The 24009-nt window shown below is 53.7% G+C and overlaps 8 protein-coding genes across 8 annotated transcripts; 4 read left to right on the top strand and 4 right to left on the bottom strand.

The window, feature by feature from the left end:
• Nucleotides 1-621, bottom strand: T310_0202 (uncharacterized protein; the record flags this gene model as incomplete). The annotated part of the gene is made up of 2 exons (XM_013476974.1): nucleotides 1-71; nucleotides 290-621. Coding segments are annotated over 2 exons (403 nt in total), but the record flags the coding sequence as incomplete, so codon positions are not given.
• A 305-nt stretch (nucleotides 622-926) lies between these two features.
• T310_0201 (uncharacterized protein) lies at nucleotides 927-1649 on the top strand (the record flags this gene model as incomplete). Its single annotated transcript, XM_013476973.1, has 3 exons — nucleotides 927-1151; nucleotides 1201-1576; nucleotides 1627-1649. The coding sequence occupies 3 exons, from the start codon at nucleotides 927-929 to the stop codon at nucleotides 1647-1649; spliced, it is 624 nt and encodes a 207-aa protein (XP_013332427.1).
• Nucleotides 1650-3838: 2189 nt separating this feature from the next.
• T310_0200 (putative transporter) lies at nucleotides 3839-5404 on the bottom strand (the record flags this gene model as incomplete). Its single annotated transcript, XM_013476972.1, has 2 exons — nucleotides 3839-3961; nucleotides 4031-5404. The coding sequence occupies 2 exons, from the start codon at nucleotides 5402-5404 to the stop codon at nucleotides 3839-3841; spliced, it is 1497 nt and encodes a 498-aa protein (XP_013332426.1).
• Nucleotides 5405-7827: 2423 nt separating this feature from the next.
• Nucleotides 7828-9397, top strand: T310_0199 (uncharacterized protein; the record flags this gene model as incomplete). The annotated part of the gene is made up of 2 exons (XM_013476971.1): nucleotides 7828-8655; nucleotides 8711-9397. 2 exons carry the CDS (start codon nucleotides 7828-7830, stop codon nucleotides 9395-9397), a joined length of 1515 nt encoding a protein of 504 aa, XP_013332425.1.
• Nucleotides 9398-11863: 2466 nt separating this feature from the next.
• Nucleotides 11864-12334, top strand: T310_0198 (BYS1 domain protein; the record flags this gene model as incomplete). The annotated part of the gene is made up of 1 exon (XM_013476970.1): nucleotides 11864-12334. The coding sequence occupies one exon, from the start codon at nucleotides 11864-11866 to the stop codon at nucleotides 12332-12334; it is 471 nt and encodes a 156-aa protein (XP_013332424.1).
• A 434-nt stretch (nucleotides 12335-12768) lies between these two features.
• Nucleotides 12769-13586, bottom strand: T310_0197 (Uncharacterized protein; the record flags this gene model as incomplete). Its single annotated transcript, XM_013476969.1, has 2 exons — nucleotides 12769-13057; nucleotides 13135-13586. The coding sequence occupies 2 exons, from the start codon at nucleotides 13584-13586 to the stop codon at nucleotides 12769-12771; spliced, it is 741 nt and encodes a 246-aa protein (XP_013332423.1).
• A 410-nt stretch (nucleotides 13587-13996) lies between these two features.
• On the top strand, nucleotides 13997-15655 carry T310_0196 (Alcohol dehydrogenase; the record flags this gene model as incomplete). Its single annotated transcript, XM_013476968.1, has 3 exons — nucleotides 13997-14430; nucleotides 14502-14560; nucleotides 14649-15655. The coding sequence occupies 3 exons, from the start codon at nucleotides 13997-13999 to the stop codon at nucleotides 15653-15655; spliced, it is 1500 nt and encodes a 499-aa protein (XP_013332422.1).
• Nucleotides 15656-16292: 637 nt separating this feature from the next.
• T310_0195 (Lactoylglutathione lyase) lies at nucleotides 16293-23898 on the bottom strand (the record flags this gene model as incomplete). Its single annotated transcript, XM_013476967.1, has 14 exons — nucleotides 16293-17643; nucleotides 17949-18344; nucleotides 18439-18444; nucleotides 18782-19807; nucleotides 19911-20138; nucleotides 20202-20351; nucleotides 20657-21604; nucleotides 21788-21843; nucleotides 21940-22038; nucleotides 22626-22632; nucleotides 22697-22717; nucleotides 22753-22945; nucleotides 22982-23692; nucleotides 23862-23898. 14 exons carry the CDS (start codon nucleotides 23896-23898, stop codon nucleotides 16293-16295), a joined length of 5229 nt encoding a protein of 1742 aa, XP_013332421.1.
• Nucleotides 23899-24009: the final 111 nt, after the last annotated feature.

The following is a 24009-nucleotide window of genomic DNA, read 5'->3' as shown; positions in this document are numbered from 1 at the left end:
CAACGCGCCAAGACGTGCTCCACCAACATGTTCTAATTGCCATATTCAGGGACATATTAGAACTGGTTGTCCTACACGTCTAAATATATAGAACTCAATGAAATACACGTGTTTTGGTTGTTGTGTATAGCTTCAAGTTTTCGACCGCGGTCAGAATTCGATGTTGGTGTCCGGTTCGGTCGGGTGTCCGGTTCGGTTGGGAATTACGTTACGGCGGGATCGACTGCTGTCGCTTACTAATGGATCTAGAGCCGGGATGCTTCAGGAAGATTACTGCCTAAATACCTACTCCTCGGATTCTGGAAACCCAGAGAGGACCTCAAGCATGGCCAGCACGTTGACCCCAAGTTGTTCTTCTGAGACCCGTGATTGCTTGATTAGTTCGTCATTATTTCCGTCTGGAACAGGGCCCTGACAGGTCTGTTGTTGCAGATCCCATATATTTGCTTTTTGATCGTCCCAAATCCTGGTCATATTGTCACATGAGGATGCAAGAAAAACATCGTCCGCAGAAAACCCGAGCCCATTGACATAGCTCGTGGGCCACTCAGATCTCCGTCCTTTCATCAAACCCCAGCACAAGCCGGCTCTTGCCCTAACCCTAACCCTAGCATAAGACATGGTAGAGCCACGTGGGTGGTGTAGGCGGCGGTCAGGTTTGACTGGCAGTATGTTATCGAGACATTGCACCCCACGCGACATCACACACTCTCTTTTCTTTTTCCCTTCCCCAGTCTGCCTTATGGCTCTCATCAGTCAATAAGAATGGCTTGTCTTCACTCCGCGCTTATCACGACTTGGACCCCGAGTCCAGTTGGAGTCCGACAGGAATGAAGGACTGCGACAACACCCTGTTCCTTCCTTTCCAGTCTCTGCTTGATACTACATTTTGCCTCTTATTGGGCATAAGAATGAGTTGTTCATACATGCCTCCTCCTCTGTCCTCCTCCCTCACCGCCGATCTTGAAAGACCTTCGGCCGAGGGCCAGGGGATAGTCGGTGGTGCAGCTCCGGAACCGGCCAGAAGCACTATTACCACCCCCTGCCAGACGTGCGTTCGCCAAGCCTCCAACAAGCGGACTTTGATTTGTGTTTTCAGCAGCGGGTCAGCCTGCAACCGTTGTCGAGGGCTGAAACGGACGTGTCTAAAGGTACGTACAGGTATAGATAGCGCTGGCAGGGTGCTGACCGAGTCGGGAGGTGCCGGAGAAGTACGCAGCCGCAGCGCGCACCGTGTTCGACCTGGTCCGCGAGGAGAGGTTTGCCGAGGCCGACGAGCTGATCAAGGAACTCGACATGAAGATGCGGGCACCGAAGACTCGCCAGAAGATGTCTGGGCAAGGGCTGTCTGCTGGTCGGGTCCTCCGGTCGCAGGCCCGTCGCCGCCGGTCCGCGTCTCCGACCCCAGCCCTCTCGACCATGACAACGGCTCCCTCAGAGGAGCAGGAGCAGCACCAGCAGGCCCCCCTGCCGCTCGACTTGTGTGGGCCCAGCGGACAGGAGGCACCTTCCGACCTTGTAGAGGCCGTGGAGCGCGCCATCGGCCGGGCGACGCTCGAGTATCTCGGGTGGAAGAGTAAGTCAACCCAATCCTAGATCTGAAATCGTGTCTATCGCGCGTTGTAGTAGCTGACAGAGGTCTGGAATAGAGGGATAAGTCGGTTTTTAGTGCGGTGGACGGTGGTGCCAGTCTGTCATTCGTAGAGGAGCCTCATAAGGGACATGCCCTAAATCCCGTTCCATCCAAGTCGTAATGCCTTCAAAGTAGCAAACATACACAAGCAGAGCGTCGCGTTGTTGTGCTCCCACATTTAGTTCTTAACTGGAAAAAAAAACTCTTGCATTTCGACATGACTTGGAGACAGTAACAAAGACCTGTACAGAACATACAATCGATTCAAAACACTACCAGGCCACACCCAAGCATAAGGTAGAAAGCTCTCCTACCTTAGTCCTCGGTTGTTTCTTTTCTTTTCTTTTCTTTTTCTCCCTCCTTTGCAGGCAGCAGACCGCTTTGTTTGGGTTCTCTGACGACATTCTATCGTTGGCTTTTTCTTCTCTGCGCTGATGGGAATGAAGGGCGGTGGTATTATTCTGCCCTTTGCTGTACTGTACAAGTTTCCAAATATATATCAGACCCACCTGTGACGGCGCTAAGGCGGTCTGGACTGGCAGTATGCTTGCCACGTGGGCGGTGTGGATGGCGGTCTGGAATTTGACTGGCAGTATACTTTGCCCACGAGACCTCGCTCAGTCTTCCTTCCTTCCTTTCCTCCCCAGTCTAGTCTCTTTGTATGTACAATACTACCTTATAGCTCACTAGGCAATAAGAATGAATTGTCCGCATTGGGGGGGAAGAAAGAAGAAGAGGAGAGTGTGTGAGGTTTCGTGGGTACATACAATATGTCTATATCTTGAAAATATTTATTGCCGGTCAAAACCCTGACCGCCAATTATACCGCCCATGCGATGTCCACCTGGCCGCTCCACATTTGGGCTGTGACGTTACAGTATGTGAAGTATAATACTGCCTTACGCCTAACTTCTCGGCTGCACCCCCTCCCACCAAAATTCTTTCTCCGGTGCACACCCCCTCCATTTTTGGTTTAGTTTTGATACCTGACCTGTTTTGTATGGTAAAAGAGAACACCTAAAAAAATTCTATTTAGTTAAGGCCTTCCCTAATCGTTAACTAAAGCCTCCCCTAAGCTTTAATTAAGACCCCCCAAGCTTTAATCAAGGCCTCCTCTAAGCCTCCCTTAAGCCTTTACTTAAGTCTCCCCTGATGCTTCCTAAAGTGTTCCCTAAGCTTCCTATAAAGCTCCCCCATAAAGCTCCCCTATAAAGCTCCTTATGTAAGGCACCCTATAAGGCACCCTATAGGGCTCCCTATAATGCTTATTATAAAGCTTATATAAGACCTATAATAAAGCCCTATTGGCTTTATGGGGGCTTTTGCTATAGGCTTTATAGGGGCTTCACTATATAGGCTCTATAAGGGCTTTGTTACTCAGGAAGGAATCCAGGATAAGTAGACTGTTCACAATGGGGCCTGTCCTTGCCGTACAGTAAGGAATATCCATCAGTAACTTAGAAGGGACATCACTCCTTTCATACATTTGTACTTAATAGGTAGCAGGCGCAGTCATGCCACCTGCTATACCACCAAGAACCGGTCAGAAATCTATCTAAGCCGGGCTCTAAACCTCACTGAGACAAAGGTATTAATTAGCGCAGAGCCAACACACCAACACACAGGTGATAGTGATATAATGAACACCAGGAGGACTGGAAGTAGATAGACCAACATGAGTCAGGGAGCTTTGTCCTAAACCATGAGAAACCTCCCTAACAAGCCACAGAAGCTGCACGAGACCTCTATGGAGAAGGAAGTGGACAGGCTGATCTACGAGGAACAGCCCAAAGCAATCCAATCAGCATCATCAGTGTTAGGCATCGGCATCAGCATCAATCCAGCTTGCAGATAAAATACCAATGCCGCAATGCAGGAAGACGATGTGGAAATTGTCAGCAATAGCTATGGTCCACGCATTTCCAACACTGGTATTGAAAAAAAAAATCTGAATAATATTGGGATCAGTCGATAGCGCTCGTTGCAGGGAGTAATTGGGCAAATTCTGAGCCTAATCGGCCTTGAGGTAATGGCGTAAATTTCAAAAAATCAATTCGAGCGATGCGTGTGTGTGTGTGTGTTCCCTTTTTTTTGGACATAGTTTCCTGTACTATATACCATGCTATATATGTACGATTCATGGCTCGTCATGAACACTTAATTCGATGCGTCCAGCCTTCCTTAGTTCCTGCTTGCGGCTTGATTCTATTTGACTTCGTTCTTCACCTCTTCCTGTCGCTCAACGACACCCGCCTCGACACTCTTGACAGCCAAAGTTCCGGCACCGCCAAAAATATTCTCCATTTCTTCGAGGGAGCGGCCGGATGTCTAGATTTAGATTAGTTGTAATTTTGTACAGTACACGATAGGGAAAAGACAAAGAGTAAACGGACGCACCTCTCGCAAGAAAAACCACGAGTACGCGATAATGGCGTAGTTGAAGATGGCAAACATCAGGAACGTCCTCCATCCAATGTTCGCAATCGCATGAGGTGTCATCTGCGACATGACAAAGTTGAACAGCCACTGCGATGCCGCGCCGATGGCCACACCCACGTCCCGCGTCCGGTTCGAGAAGATCTCTCCCATATACAGCCACGGTAGCGGCCCCCAAGACATGTTGTAACTAAAGGCCTTGGCGTAGGTCATGATAATAGCGGCAATACCGGGCCGTGATGCCCCATGCGAAGATGCCGTCGCGCTGGGCGGGTGCGTCGCCACGATGCACGCGATGATGAGCATGAACGAGCCCATGGCAAAGGCTCCCGCCATGAAGGGCACCCGACGGCCGCCGATCCGGTCGAGGACGAACAGTTGAAAGGTGAGCACGCCCACCACTTTCACCACCCCAAAGAAGCCCGTCACCAGCATGTTGGAGTTGCCCGCTCCGACGGCAGAGAAGATCTGCGCCGCGTAGTACGCCAGCGACGTGTTGCCCGTCAACTGCGCGCACAGCTGGATCGTAATGGCGATGAAAATGCGGTATCGATTGGCGGGCAACAGAAGCTCCTTCAGCGTGAGGTTCTCCTTCACCCGGGCTTCCTCTTCGATGCCCGCCAGGATTTCGTCAAATTCCTTCTGCAGCTGCTCCGTCTCCTCGCCACCACGGATCCATTTTAGGGATTGTCGCGCCTTTTCTGTCTTGCCCTTCTTAGCCAGCCAACGCGGACTCTCCTTGACAGTGCACATGCCAAACAGCAGTATACTCGAGGGCAACAGTTGCAGGCCCAGGGCGATCTGCCATTGTTTCGTGATCTTGGGCTGGTCGACCGACACGGCGTAGGTCACCCAGTAGGCGACCATGACTCCCAAGGCGAAGAAGAGCTGGAAGCAGGCGCCCAGCTTGCCTCGAATCTCCTTGGGCGACATCTCGGCGGCATAGACAGGAATCAACATGGTGGCGGCGCCGATGCCCACGCCGGCGACCACTCGACCGGCGTAGAACGTCCCGAGCGTGTGACTGTTGACGACCTGGAGGATGGTGCCGACGGTGAAGACCAGAGCGCTGACGATGAGACCCCCGCGTCGTCCCAGCCGCGCGGTAACGGGCCAGATCAAGAAGCAGCCGAAGAACGCGCCCCCTTGAAGGATGGATACCGCATTGGAGTTGACGTTGGTCTTCTGGGCGCTCGTGTATCTAAAGTCCTTCTCAAACGATGCCAGCGTGAGGACGCCGCTGATCACACCGGTGTCAAAAGCAAAGGCAAACGAGCCCATACAGCTGACAGCGACGATGTAGATGACTCGGAGCAGGCCGAGCGTGCGAGCCATGCTGAAGATAAAACTGCCCGTCGCACGGCTCGTTCTGCAGTTTGAAAAATCGGCCCAAGGTCCCTCTGATGTAAGAAGAGGTTGCCGGCCGCGGGACGCAGCAACAGCTTAATAGTGGCCAGCCGCGTCATCCATCTTAAAGCAATTTTCCTTTTTCAAATCCTTGCCAGCTGCGTCTCCATGCGTGCAGCGACCAAGACGACGGGCAAGTCCGACATAGCAGCGTCTCGTCCACCCAGAGAGCTCGTCTGGTTCCTTGGATTGGGAACCGCAGCGGCCGAGGCAGTCCATCTCGACTGGCACCGGCGCTTTACGCGTCAGCCAGGCCCTAAGGAAGGCATGGGGGGTGGTGGTTGGCTGGCGACGATGATCCAAATGATGGGCGGGATTGCGTGCTTCTTGGGAGCGTTAGTCCCATGCTTTTAATTCCCACGTGCGACCGGATCTGGGAGTTGTCTTTGACGCAAGGAGGAAGAAGAGAAACGGAGGGGCTGATCAGCATATCGAGAGAGCGACCGCAAACCCGCGTGTAGTCCAGTCATGGTCTCACTGATCTTGGTCGTGGTCGCGTGTATCCTGTATTCTCCGCAACATCTGCTCTTGGCACATCGCGATGGCGCCAACAGCCCCGCAAAGTCATCTCGGATCATTCGCTGACCCCGGATTCTGTCCCAGACCAGCCCAACTCAAACAGCGCTTGGACGCCATTCTAATCCATCGAGTTATTCATTCAATGTGCTCGATGTGGATTCTCCATGGCTTTGGGAAGGGGAGATAATGCTGGAGTCAGAGCGACCTCCTGCAGCCTGAGGCCACATAAGTCACGTGCGTGGTTACTCGAAACTCGCAAAGGGGAAACGACAAGAAAAGAACGGCGAAGAGAAGAGAAGCTCGGTCAAAGCGAGGTTTCTATCTCACTTTTCTGGAATTGCTGCATAGTCGACCAAGTTTCAGCAAGCAGCACGGTCTACGGAGTTGTAAGCTCAGCCTGGCACCTTGATCAAGACCGAACCCAAAAGTGAATTTTTACTGCGATGCGGCTGACGACAAGCAGTCAGTGTTCCGTGCCTGAGTTCTATTTCTATGAATTACTAAGTACCTTTGTAAGTACTTTTTTGTTCCTTTTTTTTTTTGTACCACAATTCACCCAGGCAGAACAATTCGCAATCCCAGCTGTCGAACAGCAGATGAATTTCAATGACTTCGTACTAATCTTATAAACCGGAGGGGGAGGTTGATTTGATGGACGACACGGAACCAAGTTGCAACCTGCTCGAGCACTGTCGCCTGTGAACTCATAGGTAGGTTACATCCATGTCGATCAATCATTGATGATTGATGCAGCGGGATCCTGCTCTCGGTAGGAAAACCGCGCGGCACTGGCAGTGTTATCACCTCAATTCTCCACGAGCAATGATAAATGATCAAGGAAGGTCCGTGGATGCAGTACGGAGTACTCCGCAGCCCTTGTCAAAGCGCATCGGAGTCATGGCCTGCAATTTGTCGATAAGAATGATGCCGAAACAGCATTCCGCGCCCGATGTCACCTCACGGGAGAGACCCCTCGCCGAGTGTTGCGTCGCTTCCGATCGGCCGTGAATGTTTGCAGGCCTCGTGCGAGGTACGGTCGCTCCGACACATCCGTCATGCCAGATGCTGTACGCAGTGTTCTGGAGGGAAATTGTTCTTTGTGCCTGAAAAGACCAGCTTTGTGCATGCAAAAGTATTCGAATTGCAAGGCAGGCAGTCGTGTCCAGGCGAAAGAGCCATGTCGATCGCATCGCTAGCAAGACGCCAAGACCCGCTCGCTCTCTGCTAGTTGTCACTATTAGTTAACTGCGCCAATCGACTTCATCTCCATCCGCCGTCGATCGTCGTTCAGCGTCGTGTCTGCTGCATCTGGAAGGTTGGGCCTTCTTGTTCCACCCATGGCTCCAAACTGCTTTTTTTTTTCGGAGGTTCCGTTCCATGCATTGGTTCAGCATGCTGTTTCCCCTGTTCTGCGCCGGCCATCCCGATCCGAGATCCGCTGCGTCTTCCTGAGTGGCAGTGTTGATCCATGATATTCAGGTGCATTTCCCGTTTGGACGATAAGGTACCACCAGCTAATAGTCCGGGACATGGAGTGCGGAGCCACACAGCCTGTTCAGCTGGACAACAGTCGCAACGATGACGGGTTGCTCGCCGTGGATAAATCCAAATGAGGCGGGATGCGACGGTATTTATGCCCTGGAGGACGCCCATCCTGCTCCAGATGACAACATCCTCCACTTGTCTTGCATCATTGCCATCCCTGTCACTCCTTCTTTGTCCTTCTTTTCGCCGGTCAGTAGGCAATCGTTGAAGCTGGCCGGTTTGGGGAGAGTCCGTCTCCACCTCTCATTGGTGTTCCTGCTATTGCGCCCATCTTCGTCGCTGAGAAGATGGCTCGCCTTTGTCGCTCGTTTTGTTTCGGCTTCCTCCTCTCTGCGTCTCTCCTTCTCGATCAGGCGCTCGCGGCATCCAACTGGCCGTTTTGGAGCTACGTAACCGCGCCGTTTGAACCTCCGAAATTGAACATCTTCACTGCTGCTGGCTCAACTCCCGATCCCGGCTATTTCTTCATCGGGCCAAGAGCGGATGGCGTCAATGGTACGGCCGCGATGATTTTTGACCAGGCAGGCAACCTGGTTTATCAGGGCCCGGATGAAGTGACTGCCAATGTCAATGTTCAGACGCTGTTTGGCAAGCCCGTGCTCACCTACTGGGCTGGAACCATGTTCTCCCTCGGGTATGGATACGGCCAGGTTCACATCTTGGATGACACCTATAAAGAAATCTACACCGTCTCCCTGCAGGTCCCCTTTGTGACGCCAAATGGTACTACCGAAGCATCCTATATTGATTTGCATGAGAGCAAGATCACGGACCGCAATACCATGCTTGTCACTGCCTACAATGTCACCCAGGCGAATCTGACCGCTGTGGGAGGCCCGGCTGATGGCTGGATGCTCGCGGCCCATTTCTACGAGATTGACATTGCCACCAATCAAGTAGTTTTCTCCTGGAGTGCTCTCGACCACCAGGATCAGATTCCCTTGACCATGTCCCACCAAGCGATCGGAACAACAGGCCAGAGTCAGAGCGACCCGTGGGATGCATATCACATCAACTCCATTGAGGCAGTCGAGGACGGGTATCTTGTGTCGTTGCGTCATCTGTGGTCAGGCTTCTATCTCTACAAGAATGGAACGGTTAAATGGCAACTCAGCGTAAGCCCTCCTTTCCCAAGACTTTTGATTCATTCCAGGAATTGACCGATGATAGGGTGATACTGGTGCCGATTTTGATCTTGGACCGGGCTGCAATTTCTCCTGGCAACATCACATGCGGGTGCACAACGAGCAGTCTGACGGTCTGACTCTGTCACTGTTCAACAACGCAGGTGCCAACCCGGATGCCCAGCAGCCGCCCACGACCGGTCTTGTGCTGAACGTCGACCTTGCCAACATGTCCGTGACCAATTTCCGGACGCTGGTTGACTACGGCGACCCGATCTACTCTAGCAGCCAGGGAGACACGCAGTTACTGGACGGCACCACGACTGGTCATGTTTTTATGGGCTACGGCGCCAATCCCGTGCTCCGAGAGTACGACTCGAATGGATACGTCATCCAGTCGGCAACATGGGGGCCGAACAATGCATTCGCCTCGTACCGCGGCTTCAAATACGAGTGGCACGCCACGCCATTCTGGGACCCGGCTGTCGTTGTCACCAACTCTTCGGATGGAGTCGACGTGTATATGAGCTGGAACGGCGCGACCGATTATGACACCTGGGACGTCTATGGTGGGCCAACGCAGACGCGGGCCAACGCGTCCCTGCTGACGACGGTGCCTCGGAATGGCTTCGAGACGAAGGCGACGCTCACCGCACAGAATGTGAGCTACGTTCAGGCCGTGGCACGATCCGGAAACAATGTCCTTCGAGCATCGGCGGCGATCCCGTTGTAAAAACAAAAAAGACGGCTAATGAGGATGTTGTTGACCGTCTTCGTGGAAGCACTTCATTGACGGCCATTTCATGGAAATTTTTATTCAAATGTACGAACTTGTATATATTAATCCGATGGGACATGTATGTCATTAATAATCAGACATGACGAACCTAATAGGGATCCAAAGCTATGTTTTTAATTGAGTTGCAGTTTCTCCATAGAGTATAATAAGCAGCTCAATTTCATTTCGTGCAAATATTGCAAGGCTGGATATGATCAAGGCTCCCGTTGTCAACGCGGATTCAATTGCATGACATCATGACATAGTGTAGGTATAAACTGCAGTAGTAAGTGGTACAGCTCAAAGCATCATCACTGCTCGAATGGTGGGATTATCTAGATAGCTTAGCTAGGGAGCTTCCGTTGCCTGCCTTCCCAATCTTCACTGCATACATAGTATTTGAGTCACTGACCTACGTACGTACCCTACGTACGTACGCATCTCATGATACCGATAAAGTAGTCGAAAACAAAAGACATTTTCTCGAATAGTGCATGCACTACCTTGACTAATAATACTTCAACATGTCTGGTCTGACCGTCCAGACAAGAGAGAGAGAGAGCGTGTGTGTCCGCGCAACCAACCCGTCAAATCAACTACGGAGCAAACAGAATAGAAGCCATCCATCTGCACAGAAACTGTTCAATGGGCCACCAATACGACACTCTTGTCCTATGAAGTCATTGATCGTCCCGATGGCCTTCTCATTGTAGAGTCACTGACTGATCATATGAAGATGAAGCGCCGGAATCCTCGGTGAGTTTTTTTTCCCTTGTGATCCTTCAAGGAGGCGCTTTTTTTTTAACGAACTGGTATCAAAATATTCTTTTTATCATAGTCCGCTACAACTCAGCGACGAAAATCTTCCAAGTTCTGATCACGTCAACTAAATCCACACCTGCCACCAGCCCTGGTTCGCGAAAAAAGATGACCAGGCCAGGGTGGGGATGGAGTGGCCCAAGATCTCTGAGTAACGAGTCCAAGGAGTCGTTAAAGATTTACACCGGCGCATGAATAATATAATAATGCGGCTGGTACTTCCAGCTTATGTACATACAGTACTGCACTCCAAGGTTTGAACCTGCTTAGGAAAATGCTTTGCTTTATATGTATAGCCTCGCTAACCGATATTATTGATAGCATCGACGAGTTCCGTAGATCCGCAACTTATAACTTATGCCCGCATAAATGACAGATAATCTGGAACAGAATTTGCGGGATTTCTCGAAGAGAACAGCAAATAAAAATGTAATAAACAAATCCATATATATGTGGGTAGGAAGCGCGCCTAGGAAGTAGAGGATAAAAACCACAACTATACAAACAACTCTAAAGATCGGAGCTATACGGAGTAGTCCTTGACTACCTAGATTCCTGGCCATGTCCACCCCGTATCCATGTGATATTTAATTCTGGCCAAAACTAATAAACTATTAATAATAATTCCCTAGGATCGAACTGAAAAGCTGCAAGGTGTGTGTGTCACATGACGGAAAGCGTATATGATCTCTCGTTGGCCAGGTTTGGAGCAAAACAACCCTTGCTTGGAAAAGGAAGCCTGCAAACTATGGACCTAGTTATAAGTCCTTGATCCTTTTACGTGATGTTATTTTTTCATTATTTTCCCCCTTGTTATCTATCGGGTTGCATGTATGACAGACAGTCATTCGAGGATCGAGACTGGTGTTGTGTCTCACCTGGACGGAGGTGCCTGAACGTGTAATGTACTTTGTACTTCGCACAGAAAACTGCTTAGTACTGTAGTACATAGATACATTAGGTAGGTACAGTACATAGACGCAAGACACATGCAGGTAGCCGGCCAGCAGCAATGATCCGCTTCCCGAAACAAGCACTATCTGCCACGGGGAAGAATGCCACACTCATTATTATTCTATACAATGCTGTCATTTCCGAATTTCATTCAATACATTGCTCCGATTTGAATTATTTCCCGCAAACAAAGCAGAAGGATTCCAGCATCTGTATACAACACACCGTCGATCCGAGACACGGCAATGTCTGCCTTCTTTGTCTTCCTGCGTTCTTCGCAAAAGACAAGCAAGGTCTTGGCCAGATGTCCTTGCTGGCCATGAGCGAAGTGATGGCCATTGATTGCTTCTGTTTCGGAAGGGATCTTGCTTCGCTCTCGCTCCCTGTAGTACACGAACACGAGACGGATGACAGGTGCTGCGTGATGCAAGGAAGAACACGGGATAGGGTTACTGTGGCCATTACTATGGCAGTCTCGAAGGACTGGAAGAGAAGCAGGCGTGGCTGGATTTTCTATATAAGGGTGCTGGCTGCGCTGATGATAACGAATGTATATCCAGACACTGCCTTCAGAGACGAGTCCCCGGACAGAAACTGCTGACTCGATCAACTCAACTCTTGCTATCTTCGACCACCTCCATCCTCATCATGCATTTCCTCGCCTCTCTCTGCGTCGCCGCCCTCTTCCCCCTGACCTACGCCGCCGGCAATGCCATCGTCTACAACAACTGCACCGGCCCGGTCTACCTCTGGTCGGTGGGATCGTCCGTCAGCCCCAGCCAGACGCTCAAGCTGGGCGAGGACTACACGGAGGGATACCGGCGGGACAACCGCACGGGCGGCATCACCATCAAGATCACCCGCACGCCCGGCGGCCTGTACGACGGCAGTCCCCAGACGGACTTTGCCTACACGCTCGACGGCAACAACCAGATCTGGTACGACATCTCGGATGTGTTTGGCGACCCGTTCGCCAACAGCTCCGTCTCCGTCGTCCCCACGGACCCGTCGTGTCCGGTCATCAGCTGGGCGAACGGCATCCCGCCGTCGGGGAGTCAGACAGCCGTCTGCAGGGCGGATTCGGATGTTCAATTGTCGCTTTGCGCGGATGCAAATTAGGTCAATCATCTGAATGGTCGAGCTGGCACGAGCTGTGAATGTCGATCGGTCTTCTCCTTTGATTGACTATTATTTCCCTCGCCCCTTCACTTCTTGAGTGGCTTCTTTTTGAATGGTTTCTTTTTGACGTGGAAAATGTGTGGACATGATTGTCACTATGAAGGTTCACTGTGAGTGTTGTATGTAGTACCTACCTATATATACACATGTCAATATAGGAGTAGCTAGCAATGGACAAAAGACTATATGAATATATTCATCATGCGTGTGAACATCTGTGGACAACGTTGAAAAAAAAAGCATCACAGGTATCACAGTGTCAAGTATCATATCAGAAGTGCTGCCAACCAACAAGCACAGAAACAAAACAACAATCGCAGTCAGAGAACCCTCCGTCTCAGTCATCAAAGTCATAATCACTCGACATCAACCAATCAATCCTCTTCATCCACATCCGCTTCCGCTTCAATATCTGCATCCACCCTCAGCCTCCGCTTCAACATGTGATTCTCCCGCCGCAGCTCCTCCACCTGGTCCTCGTACTTCTCTAGAGCGTCGGCGCTCGCCGCGCTAAGCTCCTCGATGATCTTGAAGACGCGCCACAGCCGCAGGACCACGACCAGGGAGCCGATCTCCTCGACGATGCCGCGCAGAGCGACGTCGAGCACGAAAGCGACGACGATGACGAGCGAGTCGAACACGTGGAATTTGGACGAGAAGTAGCTGTGGTGGACGTCCGTTAGTAGATGGACATCTACCTAGGTAGGTAATAAATAATCAGATCAGGTTGGTTGACGTACTGCAAGCCAAAACTCAACGTCGCCGCAATCAACTCCAGCATGAACAGGCACGAAAACACCAGGCTGACCAGCCCCAACGCCTCCTGGGCGGTGCCCCAGCGCGGATCGATGCGGCGGTGCCTCTGCTTGAGCTCGCAGGTGTGCAGCTCGATCAGGAAGTCGGCGAAGATGCAGGCGACATCCACCGCGACGAGCAGCAGCACGAGGTAGTGGCCCCAGCGGGAGAACAGGAAGGCGCGCGTGTGGCGACGCCAGCCAGCAGCGTCGCTGTCGCCGAGCACCCCGTCGACTGCGTCCTGCTGCTGCTGCTGCTGGCGAGGATGCGCAGGATGCCAGGAGGGCAGGTGCCTGCCAATGAAATCGGCGACGGAGCTGCTGTGGGGGAAGAAGTGGGACGACGAGGCGGTGTCCAGCGGGCGGAGCAGGGGCTGCACGACGGCGGGGGAGGCCATTGATGCGGATGCGAGTATATATATATAGTATAGAGTATCGAGAGCGCAGAGACAGGTATTTACATAAGCATGGATCTGATGGGGAGGAGCGCAGCTGCTGGGACCAGGATGAGGGCTGAGGGCAGAGGGCAGACGTGCTGGACTGCGGACTGCGGACAGTGATTTGCGGGGTGCGGCGTGGAGTCGCCCGTTCTCTGCGTCGCCCTCGGACTTCGCAGCGCGTTCTCCGCCCGGCGGAGCTCTGTCCCCGCATGTCGGCTTTCCCCCGGCTGGAGACTGCCGGGGTCTTCTTTCTTCCCCCTCGCTTCTCTCTTGCGAATTCTGTGTGTGAGAAATAATATCCTCTTTCACTATCATTCCTCTTATATATGACCCCGTCTGCCCTCTGATCGGCCGTTTCTCCCCGCAAAATGGTCGCCCCCGCCGTCCGCGTCGCGCCCTCGGCAGCCACCAGAGCTCTCAACCTCCTCCGCACCGTCCAGTTCACCCATCCGCCCAGCTGCCCCTGCCATTCGAACCCCAGTCACCACCACCATCATCAGCAGCAGCAGCAGACGCTGTCTCTGGCCCACCATGTCCGGCGGCATCTGGCCACCCCCGTCGACCCGTCCCGCGAGAAGGAGTATGCCTTCGAGATGGCCGCGTCCAGCATCCGGTTCGGGCCCGGGGCGACCAAGGAGGTGGGCATGGACTTTAAGAATCTCGGCGCCAAACGCGTTTGTGTCGTGACGGACGCCAATGTGGCCAAGTTGGACGCCATGAAGCAGGCGGTCGAGGGCCTGTCGCGCGAAGGGATCGAGTTCACCGTGTTCGACAAGGTCCGCGTCGAACCAAAGGATAGCTCGTGCGTTTCACCAAAAAAAAAGATTGGGCTCTAGAACGAAAAAAAATCAAAGACAACTGACGCCATTGCAGGATCAAAGAGGCCATTGCGTTTGCTAAACCCTACAACCCAGATGCATTCCTCGCCGTGGGTACGTTGACCGGTTTTCTTCCTTCCATCTCGTTTTTCTATATACAATTACATGAGGATTCAATCGAGCTGACAAAGCTTCATGCCAGGCGGCGGATCGGTCATCGACACGGCCAAACTGATGAATCTCTACACCGTCTTCCCTGACGCCGACTTCCTCGACTTCGTCAACGCACCGCTCGGCAAAGGCCTCCCTGTCACCAAGCCCTTGAAGCCCCTGGTGGCCGTGCCCACCACCGCAGGCACCGGCTCCGAGACGACCGGCACCGCCATCTTCGACCTCGTGGCCAAGAAGGCGAAGACGGGCGTCGCGCACCGCAACCTCAAGCCCACCCTCGGCATCTGCGACCCCATCAACACCCGCACCATGCCGTCCGCCGTCCACGCCTCGTCCGGCCTGGACGTGCTCTGCCACTCGCTTGAGTCCTGGACGGCCATCCCGTTCAACGAGCGCGTGCCCCGGCCAACCAACCCCATCAACCGCCCCGCCTACCAGGGCGCCAACCCCATCTCCGACATCTTCTCGCTCAACGCCCTCCGCAGCACCGTCAAGTACCTCCCGCGCGCCGTCAAGGACCCCGAGGACTTCGAGGCGCAGTCGCAGATGCTGCTGGCCGCGACGCTGGCCGGCGTCGGCTTCGGCAACGCCGGCGTCCATCTCTGCCACGGCATGAGCTACCCCATCTCGGGCCAGAACCCGGGCTACAAGCACGCGGGCTACGCCGTCGACCACCCCATCATCCCGCACGGCGTCTCCGTCGCCGTCACCGCGCCCGCCGTCTTCCGCTTCACCGCGCCGTCCAACCCGGACCGCCACCTGGCCGCCGCCGAGGCCTTTGGCGTCGACATCTCCAACGTCAAGCGCGAAAGCGCGGGCGAGGTCCTGAGCGAGGCCATCGCCGAATTCCTCATCAAGCTGGGCGACCAGCCTCGGGGCCTGAAGGCGTTGGGCTTCAAGTCCAGTGACATCGACAGTCTGGTCGAGGGAACCATCCCGCAGAAACGGGTGCTGATGTTGGCGCCCAACCTGAGCGAAGAAATCTCGGCCGAGAAGGAGGAATTGAGAAAGCTGTTTGAACAGTCAATGGAGTACTAGTGAGCTAGCTAGCTGTCTAGGTATGTATGTACATATATGTATGTACAGTACCTAGTCTCTGAACAGATGACGGACATATGTCCTTCTTTCTTGTCCCCCTTTCCTGTACATAGCATTCAACCAGCCATATTCGAACAAGTAAAGAAATAAAGGACGGAGAAAGAAAAGAGAGTGTGAGAGAAAAAGAGAGAGAGAGAGAGAAATCGGATAATTTCAAACACTGAATGGTATCGCAGCACAGAAACAAAAGCAATGAGGCCATCAGTTTCATCCATCGTAGTCCGTAGTCGTTATTCCGGCGACCAAAAAAACACCCCGATCCAATCCAATTGGGGATGATATATACACACACACACATATATATAGCACCTTGCGAAATGATATATATCGCTATAAAGAGCATTGAACAGAAAAGAAGAGAGAGAGAGAGAGAGAGCAGATGCATGTGAGGGCATGGCTTGGACGCCTGACGGATAAGCACAGATGGAATGGCGCGGATAAATTATGGTAACAGTGATGATCCGATCCAGTTTAACTAACGGCTGTTGTCGGTATATTCGACGTCGGGTCGTCATCCAAGCTTGTTCTGCAGGCAGCACCAGACATCTTTTTCACTAGTCTGCGCATTTGAGATGGATCACTCGACTTCACACACGACTGGACTCGAATCTTCATTCTCATAGACGATGTCCGCTCCCAGCATCCCCATCGACGAGGCAATCCGGTCCAGCCATGTAACCGCCTCGGGATCGTCTTTGCCAGCGGTGCGTGGTGGCCCGCGGCTAACTTCGGAAACAATACGAAACGGCAGCGAAAACGTTCGTGTAGAGCTCTCAGCACTGCTGACGGTTTGGGGGCTTGACTCGGATGACACCGTTTCACTGCTCGAATATGTAATCGACGGAGTACGCGAGGCGATTTCCTCGACACGCGGTGGAGACTCGACTTCTTCGACGCTGATCGTCTGCAACAGCTTCTTGAGCGTCGTGATGGCGCTGGTGGCCCCCCGGAGGAGGAGCGATGGGCCGGTAAGCGGAAAGACTTGGTGGGGGATGGGACCGATGAAACTACCCGGTCTCGTGACGATTCCTTGCTGTCGTTGACTGTGAGCGGCAATGGAGTAGCGCAACTGGTCACTGAGCTCCTCCAGCTTGAAGCAGGTGGTGCGAATGCGCTGGATCAGAGACACCACCTCGTCGCGAGGAGTCGTCGAAGTGATCCCGCGCGCCTCACTGAGATAGCGAGGGCATTTGACCAGCTCCATAAAAATCACGTCCTCAATGGGCGCGAAGGCGGACCACTCGCCCGGTTTCTGAGAGTCTTCCTCGAGAACCCTGCGCGCAAAATCCTGCCACTCGTCCTCGTCCAAGAAGCACGGCTGGCCCTCGGACAGAGCATGGGCGATGATGAATGCCCGGAATGAATAATAACAAGAGCGACCAAACCCGGACATATGGGCCTTGACCCCACGCCGGAGGAACAGCTGCTTCGCCGCACGGGCATGATAGATCCACGCGTCCTTGGTTGTCTGCGCATACATCTCGTAGACGGTGAGTAGCATGATCGTGCTGAGCATCGCGTCCGACATGGCCGCATCCGTCGCCAACCCCCGGTAGACCTTCCTCAAGGCGTCAGAGTACATACGCTGGCTGGCCATCTGCAGCTTCGGGTCCTTGGCGAGATGGGCGAGATACACGGCGCTGAGACAGCAAACGGTTGCGTCCAGGAACGGATAGGAACCGAAGAGACTCCTTATATATTCCGGGAAGTCGGGGCCGCTTCCGTATCGAAACTGATTGTAGGTATACATGGCGGGAAAAGCCGTCTGAATGAAGTCCACGAATAGTCGCGGTTGCTGGCTGGCCAAAGACTTCTTGGCCAGAGATGGAGAAACATTGTCATCGATAGAGGCCGCCGCATGGCGACGCATGATCATCGAGGCATGTCCTGCGCCGGCTTTTGAGGTGGTTGTGGTGACCGTCCTCGTCCTGTCCGCATCGTTACCGAGACGTCGAGCCGCCTGCCGATGCCGCCGCTTCAGGCCGGGGCCTTCATCCTGAAATTTGAAGCCACGATTGTATCCAGGACACGGGCATCCGCGTCGTCGACATTGGGTGCACTGCGGACGAAGCTCGTCGCACTAGAATCCGCCTCTGTGGTCAGTCGTGAGGCCTCGACACGATCCTCTCTTGCGGGAGCAACTCCTGACCTTGACGCGCCTCTCACGGCAAACGGAACAGCCGGTGCTGCGAGGAACGCCCACCATGATGGGTCAGCAATTCTCGAGATCTACCTAACGAATGAAGTGCATAGTGGCATGTGTGCCATTGCAGACCCTGGTCGCGTGCGGCGCTGCGAAAGGGTGGCATGACCAACGGTCGGTGAGGTGTGAGGGCGAGGAAGAACTCGGCAGTCAGCGACCCCAGCTCGCGCGGGAGACGTTGAGCGTTTTGATGTGGACGGCGAGGGGCCAGCCTGCGGTCGCCGGAGGCTGCTGCGCCGGCCGGCAGCCAATAGGAAGGCGCTCCGCCGAGACGGTTCTTGGTCGAGCCCCGTGGCCACGGCGCTAACCCAATCCGGCGGGCTGCCTGGCTCCTTCCTTTCTGGCACGGGCACTAGCACTGGCGCCAACTCCTGCCCGGCAACCACGCGGTGACAGGCGGCAGGCACTGCCGGCTGATCTACGCAGCTAACTACGCTGAGAAAGAGAAGAGGAAATCCATAGATAGTGTGAGGGGTGAGCATTATTATGGACACCGTCCGGAGTACAGTACAGGACGTACTGTGTACTGTGTGGTAGGTACAGATACGCGAATAATAACCTCAACTGGCATTAAATCCACATGTCGAAAGAAGGAGGGAAAAAAAAGCACAACTGCTCTCACGCTCAACTAAGGACCTACGATCCCGCCGCACGGGGTCGATCTAGCAGAATCCAGAAAAGAAACGCACAACGCCCTGCCGGCTGCCCGAACATACCCCAAAAAAAAAAACAAAAGGTATAAGCAAGTCAACAACAAGTGGTATCAATGTGGTCGGAAGAAATCGACATTGAACCGCTCGGCCGCTTTCACGTGCCGTCAAAAAGATGATCTCCCAAAAGAGTTATTGGAGGGCGAATCCCACCATGAGGGCCCAAGGTCGGACAGGTTCGACAGCGTGCCGTCATCCGCATATGTCGTGTTCCCCTGGTTCAACAAGGGTGCCCCCAGGTTCTCCGACAGGAACTTGAACTCGCTACTGGTCGGAGCCCAGTTCAGATCGACGCCCTCAAAGTCGACATTCGGCGGTGGCGGCGGAGGTTGAGTGGTAGTAGCCACGCCTCCAGTGGCCGACGGCGCAGACATCGGGGGTGGAACCGACGTCAGCGTCTGGTCCGTCTTCGATGTGCCCAGTCGCGACTTCTTCGTGCGGGATGACGAGCCACTCCCATCGCGAACCACGTCCCCCCTGGTCGGGGACTGATTCGACGTGCTCATCAGACGCTTCGAAGCGGAGCCCGACTTGCGCATATGATTCTGCCATCGCCGTTGCAGACTGACCAGAAAATCGCGCGTCCGCTTCGCGTTCTCAAAGGACTGTCCCAGTTCGTCCAGAGCTCGGAAGCAGACGTTCAGATGCGCCGCCATGGTGGCGTGATCATCCCCCTTGGACCGACCAGGGCTTTGAGACGACGTCGAAATGGTGACAAAGATAAGCATGAGCGCGGCGGTAAAGATGATGGCGACCACCTGGTTGTTGATCCGCCGGAACGTGTAGTGTTTCTCGTACAGGCGAAGAAGGCGGGCCACAGCGGTAGCAGACTCAATACACATTCTCCGCGCATGGAGGTACCCGGGTCCTTGCCTGGGGTTTTGGGGCTGAATGTAGTTCTTCGACACCCATGGTCGGTGAACAAAGATGACAATCTGGTGGTACTGCATACTATTGCACTGGTTAGATCGGCCTGATGCAAATGGCGATGAGGAGGAGCAAAAAGGAGAGCCCATAACATACTGAAGCATCAGAAGGTGTGGCAAGACCGGCACGCTGTCGTTGTCCAAGTCAACCTGCAGATTGGATGGCAAGTTTTCTTTCCAGGCAAAGAGATCCTCGGTCACTTTGTAGTTCAATCGCTGCAGGTCGTGCTTGGCAATATCGGCACAGCCATACCTATTACTTCGCGTTAATTGGCAATGCATGCACTCTCAAAGGAAAAAAAAAAAGTCTCCCGAAATGGCATTCAACATGGCAGGCATGGTGGGGAAATACTCACAGAATATGTCCCAAGGGAGAAATCATCTCCCAAAGGACAGCAAACTGTCTACTGATCAATTCACTCGGATTTTTGAGGCCTTGACTGAGACCCCTCGCTTGGGCATCTGCCATTCCATAGGGATACCACGTCTCTTCTTTCGCACGACTGAGATCCGACGCTGGCTTGAGAACAGATATATCGCCAGCATTCATGCGGAACGGTCTGCCCAAGTAGAAACCCCAAAAACTTAATAGACAAAGATGTGAATAGATTTGTCGTGAAGGTGTTCCGTCTACCGGTCATACTCACTGGTCCGCAACGTAACTGCCCCAAAAGGCCACCCGTCGCACCTCAGCTTCCATCGCATTCATATTTTCTTTCTGGACGTAGGGGGTCATGTCGACATGCAAGCCCAGGTCAAACGCCAATCTCATGGACATGCCTGAGACGTACGTCAGCCTGAGAGAATGTATGTCGTCGAAATATCAATGCTCACCGCTATAGAGCCAACCGCGTGCATCCCGATTCGATGCCGCCTCGTGGCTGCTAAGAATGACTAAAGCCTGCACCGTCGCGACACAAGGAGAATCCAACTCGATTTCAAGGAGGGTTTTAGCCCGATCTGCGAAAAACTCAGAAAGAGACTTTGGAAATGTAATAAATGTTGGGTGATATCGTGCTTCAAAGGCGGCTCCCAGAGCGCACCTATTGTCCAAGATCAGCATGGTCGAACCCACGAATTTGGTCTTACGCGTAATTCTCACATTGCGTTGGTCAAAACTTCTGAATAGAAAGGGGTATCATCCAAGTTTTCTCTCCACTTCGATCTCGCCATCATGTACATTTCTCGATCGACCACGTACGAGCTGGGATTCTGCCAGGTAAAGTACAACTCGATCAGATGATCTTCCAGAGCAGGATCGACGGGCTGTCCGATCCGCAGGTAGTTCAAGAGATCTTGGCCATCATGACGGACGGAACGTGTATCCGGCCCGGGACGCTGTTTCGTCTCAGGTAAGGAGTCTATCAAGTTGAGGTTCGACGTCGGGCCGTAATAACGAAGGTGGCCGTCACCCGCTATCTTCAGGGTCCCCATTCGCGAGGACAGCTGCTCAATCACCTCCCGTTCCGCCTCATCGTCGCTGTCTGAATCGAAAACCTCGTCGTTCAACCTGTTTGCCTGTTGAGGGCCCGAGTTCACGGAATCAAGAAAGTCAACAGAGCGAGAGTCAGCACCCACAAAGCGTTCTCTCTCCGTAGAGGAGTTACTGGGACTATGCATATTGGCGTAGATGTTGTCTAGACACTCTGCCGTCGGCAAGGAGAAGTCCAACGCAGAGGGTCCGGAAGTGAGGCCATTCGTATTCCTTGGGTCCGCTCTCATGGCTGGATGAGGAGCCGGAGCAGCGGAGCTCTGCGGAAGAACCCCCGGATCAGGCTCCCTCATGCGACCGAGCGGCATGGCTGGATTGTGATCCGGGGCTTTCGCAGACGAAGAGAAGGCGTCAACCCGAGAGGTTGGCACGTTCTCTTTGTTCGATCCAGGCCGTCTCACCACCCCCCGCGGGATCTGGAGAGTATCGAGCACTCGGTTCATCCCCTGCTCGGCCTCTGGCTGCATCGGGGGAGGCTCCAGCCCATGATCGTAGATAAACTGGCATAGCTGATCAATTCTCGCAGAGAAGAGTTCAGTGGCAGCACGGAGGGAAACCCTGGCAAGGTCAGCAAGGGCCGAATGCAAGAAAAGACACCTAATATTAGCGGCAGCCTGCCGCAGAGATCGGTATCAACGACGACAGATTCTTCGTAAGGCTCCTTGAAACCGGACGACGGAACAGGTCTATTGAAACCACTCCAAGTGGACGGCTAGGAACGCGCAGAGGACATCAACATACTTCCTTTTATCGTCCCCATGCTGGTACTTGCACTCCTTTCCTTTCTTCTGACAGTTCTGACAATTGGGCGTACCCCCATCGCACTGGCCACGAGAGATGAGTCAGGAGGCGGGGCCGTTGTAGTTTATATAGTGACGGATGGTGCAGCATACCCTGATCTTACTCTCCCGGCAAGGGACACATGCCGTCGTGACATGCTTGCGGGGGGCCTTCTTCGGCTGCTCCGACGACTGCTGCATGGCTGGCTGAGACTGAGAGCCCATCAGGGCTCGAACTAGCACCCTCTTTAGCAGGAAAGGTCGAGCGTCGCAGTGATACCCTCCAAGAGCATCTGCGTTCTACCCCACGCCGAGCGGACAGCGTTCGTCAGACATGATCGATGCGGCAGGCGCAGAAGAGAGAAGCAAGAGCAGAGGAGATTGTAGCAACAGAGATGACGCTGGGCTGTTCAGAATTTGAAGACACGTTGGATGGGGAGAGACCCACTCGGCAGGAGCGTTCGTCGGGCGCTCGGCTGAGGGCCAACCGCCACCAGGGCAGGCACGCAAAGCCAATTATTGAGTCAGCTGCCCACCACGGAGGGAAAACCGACCGGCTCGACTGGCGGTGTCTGGCTGCGTGCAAGGCGCTGTCGGTGATGGGCGTGGCGACGAGGGTGTGGGCGGAGGGACTTTCTACGAGGATACACAAATCCAGAGTGTGGGGGAAGCTCAGTCGACTTCAGGCGGCTACAGGATAGAGATGCACGACGGCATTTCGCAGGTCCTGGAATGAACGCGGGGAGATCTGTTCCAATGAACCGCTTTCACTGGCGAATCACCGCCCATAAACTCTTTACCCTTTTACTATTTTTTTTAGGTTTTAAGAAACAGCAAACGATATCGATTATCTACGGTTTTCTCGCCTTACAGAGCTAACCCGATGATTATACTATCTACAGTACAGTCTGCCGCAGCAACGCTTACCAGTTGCTGGAGCGCTTCAGTGCTTCATTCTGAATGATCTCGATCCAGTAGCCATCCGGGTCCAAGATGAACGCCACATTCTTCATCTTGCCGTCCGTCAGACGCTTCTTCCAGTTCACGTTCAGTGACTCGAAACGGGCAACGGCGGCATCCAGATCGTCCACGGAAACACCTACATGGGGGATTAGTGAAACTGCAATCAAAGGTGTAGGGGAAAAAAAAAACTCACAGATGTGGCCGAATCCCTGGGGTTGCGAGTTTCCATCATGGTAAACTTTGCCCTCCTGTTTCTCCGTGCCATAGTTCCAGGTCAGCTCCAGGAGACCTTCCCACTCAGCCACAGGGTTCTTGGCGCCTTCCTTGACGCTGGGGTTGGCGCCAGGGTAGCCCAGGAAGTACAAGTTGAAGCCAGCATCGGGATTCTCGACAGTTCGTAGCAGAGTCATCCCGAAGACCTCCTGGTAGTACTTCAGGCTGACCTGGGCATCCTTGACCCGGAGCATGGTGTGGTTCAGCCGGTAGGTCGATGTGTCAGTCGAGGTCCCAACATCCTCGTCATGACGACGGATGATCTCAACCCAATAGCCATCCGGGTCCTTGACGAAGGCAATGTTCTTCATGCGGCCCTCGGTCAGTTTCTTCTGGAACGGGTAACCGGCGTCCTCCAGCCGCTTGCATGCGGCCTCGATGTTGTCGACGGAGATGGCAATGTGTCCGAATCCCCGGTAGGGCTCCGTGTTGCCGTTGACAACGCTGTAGTTGGGGTCATTCTCGGTGCCGTAGTTGTGGGTGAGCTCGAGAACGCCATTGCGGTCCGTCCAGTGGCGATCGCCAGAGAGCGACGACGGGCCGTCGTAGGCGAGGAAGTAGAGCGAGAAATTACTTTCGGGGAAGTCGAGCTGACGGATCTGGTTGAGTCCGAGGAACTTGTAAAACTCCACTGAGCCGGGTCAGCTACGCACGTGGGAGACGAGATTGGGGAGCCTCGAGGAACCTACCGGATCTCTTCGGGTCCTTGACCCGAATCATGGTGTCTGTTGCACTCCAATTCCATGGTGAGTCGACGCGCTTGTGGGGGAGGACAAACGGAGCGAAGAGTCAGCACGCACGGTTAAGCTTGTACTTGGAGGTGTCGGTGGCGGCCATGGTGCCGGAAGCTCTGCGAGAACCTGCAGCAGACGGTCAGTGAGCGACCCCTGGTCTCCAGGCGGAGATCCCACGTGGCAGAAAGTATGTACTGTACCTTGGAGAAATGAC

The sequence above is a fragment of the Rasamsonia emersonii genome (assembly GCF_000968595.1).
Source record: "Rasamsonia emersonii CBS 393.64 chromosome Unknown ctg1118621759668, whole genome shotgun sequence".
Classification (NCBI taxonomy): Eukaryota; Fungi; Ascomycota; class Eurotiomycetes; order Eurotiales; family Trichocomaceae; genus Rasamsonia; species Rasamsonia emersonii.
The sequence above is the reverse complement of the archived record's forward strand: the minus strand, read 5'-3'. Positions and strand labels throughout refer to the sequence as shown.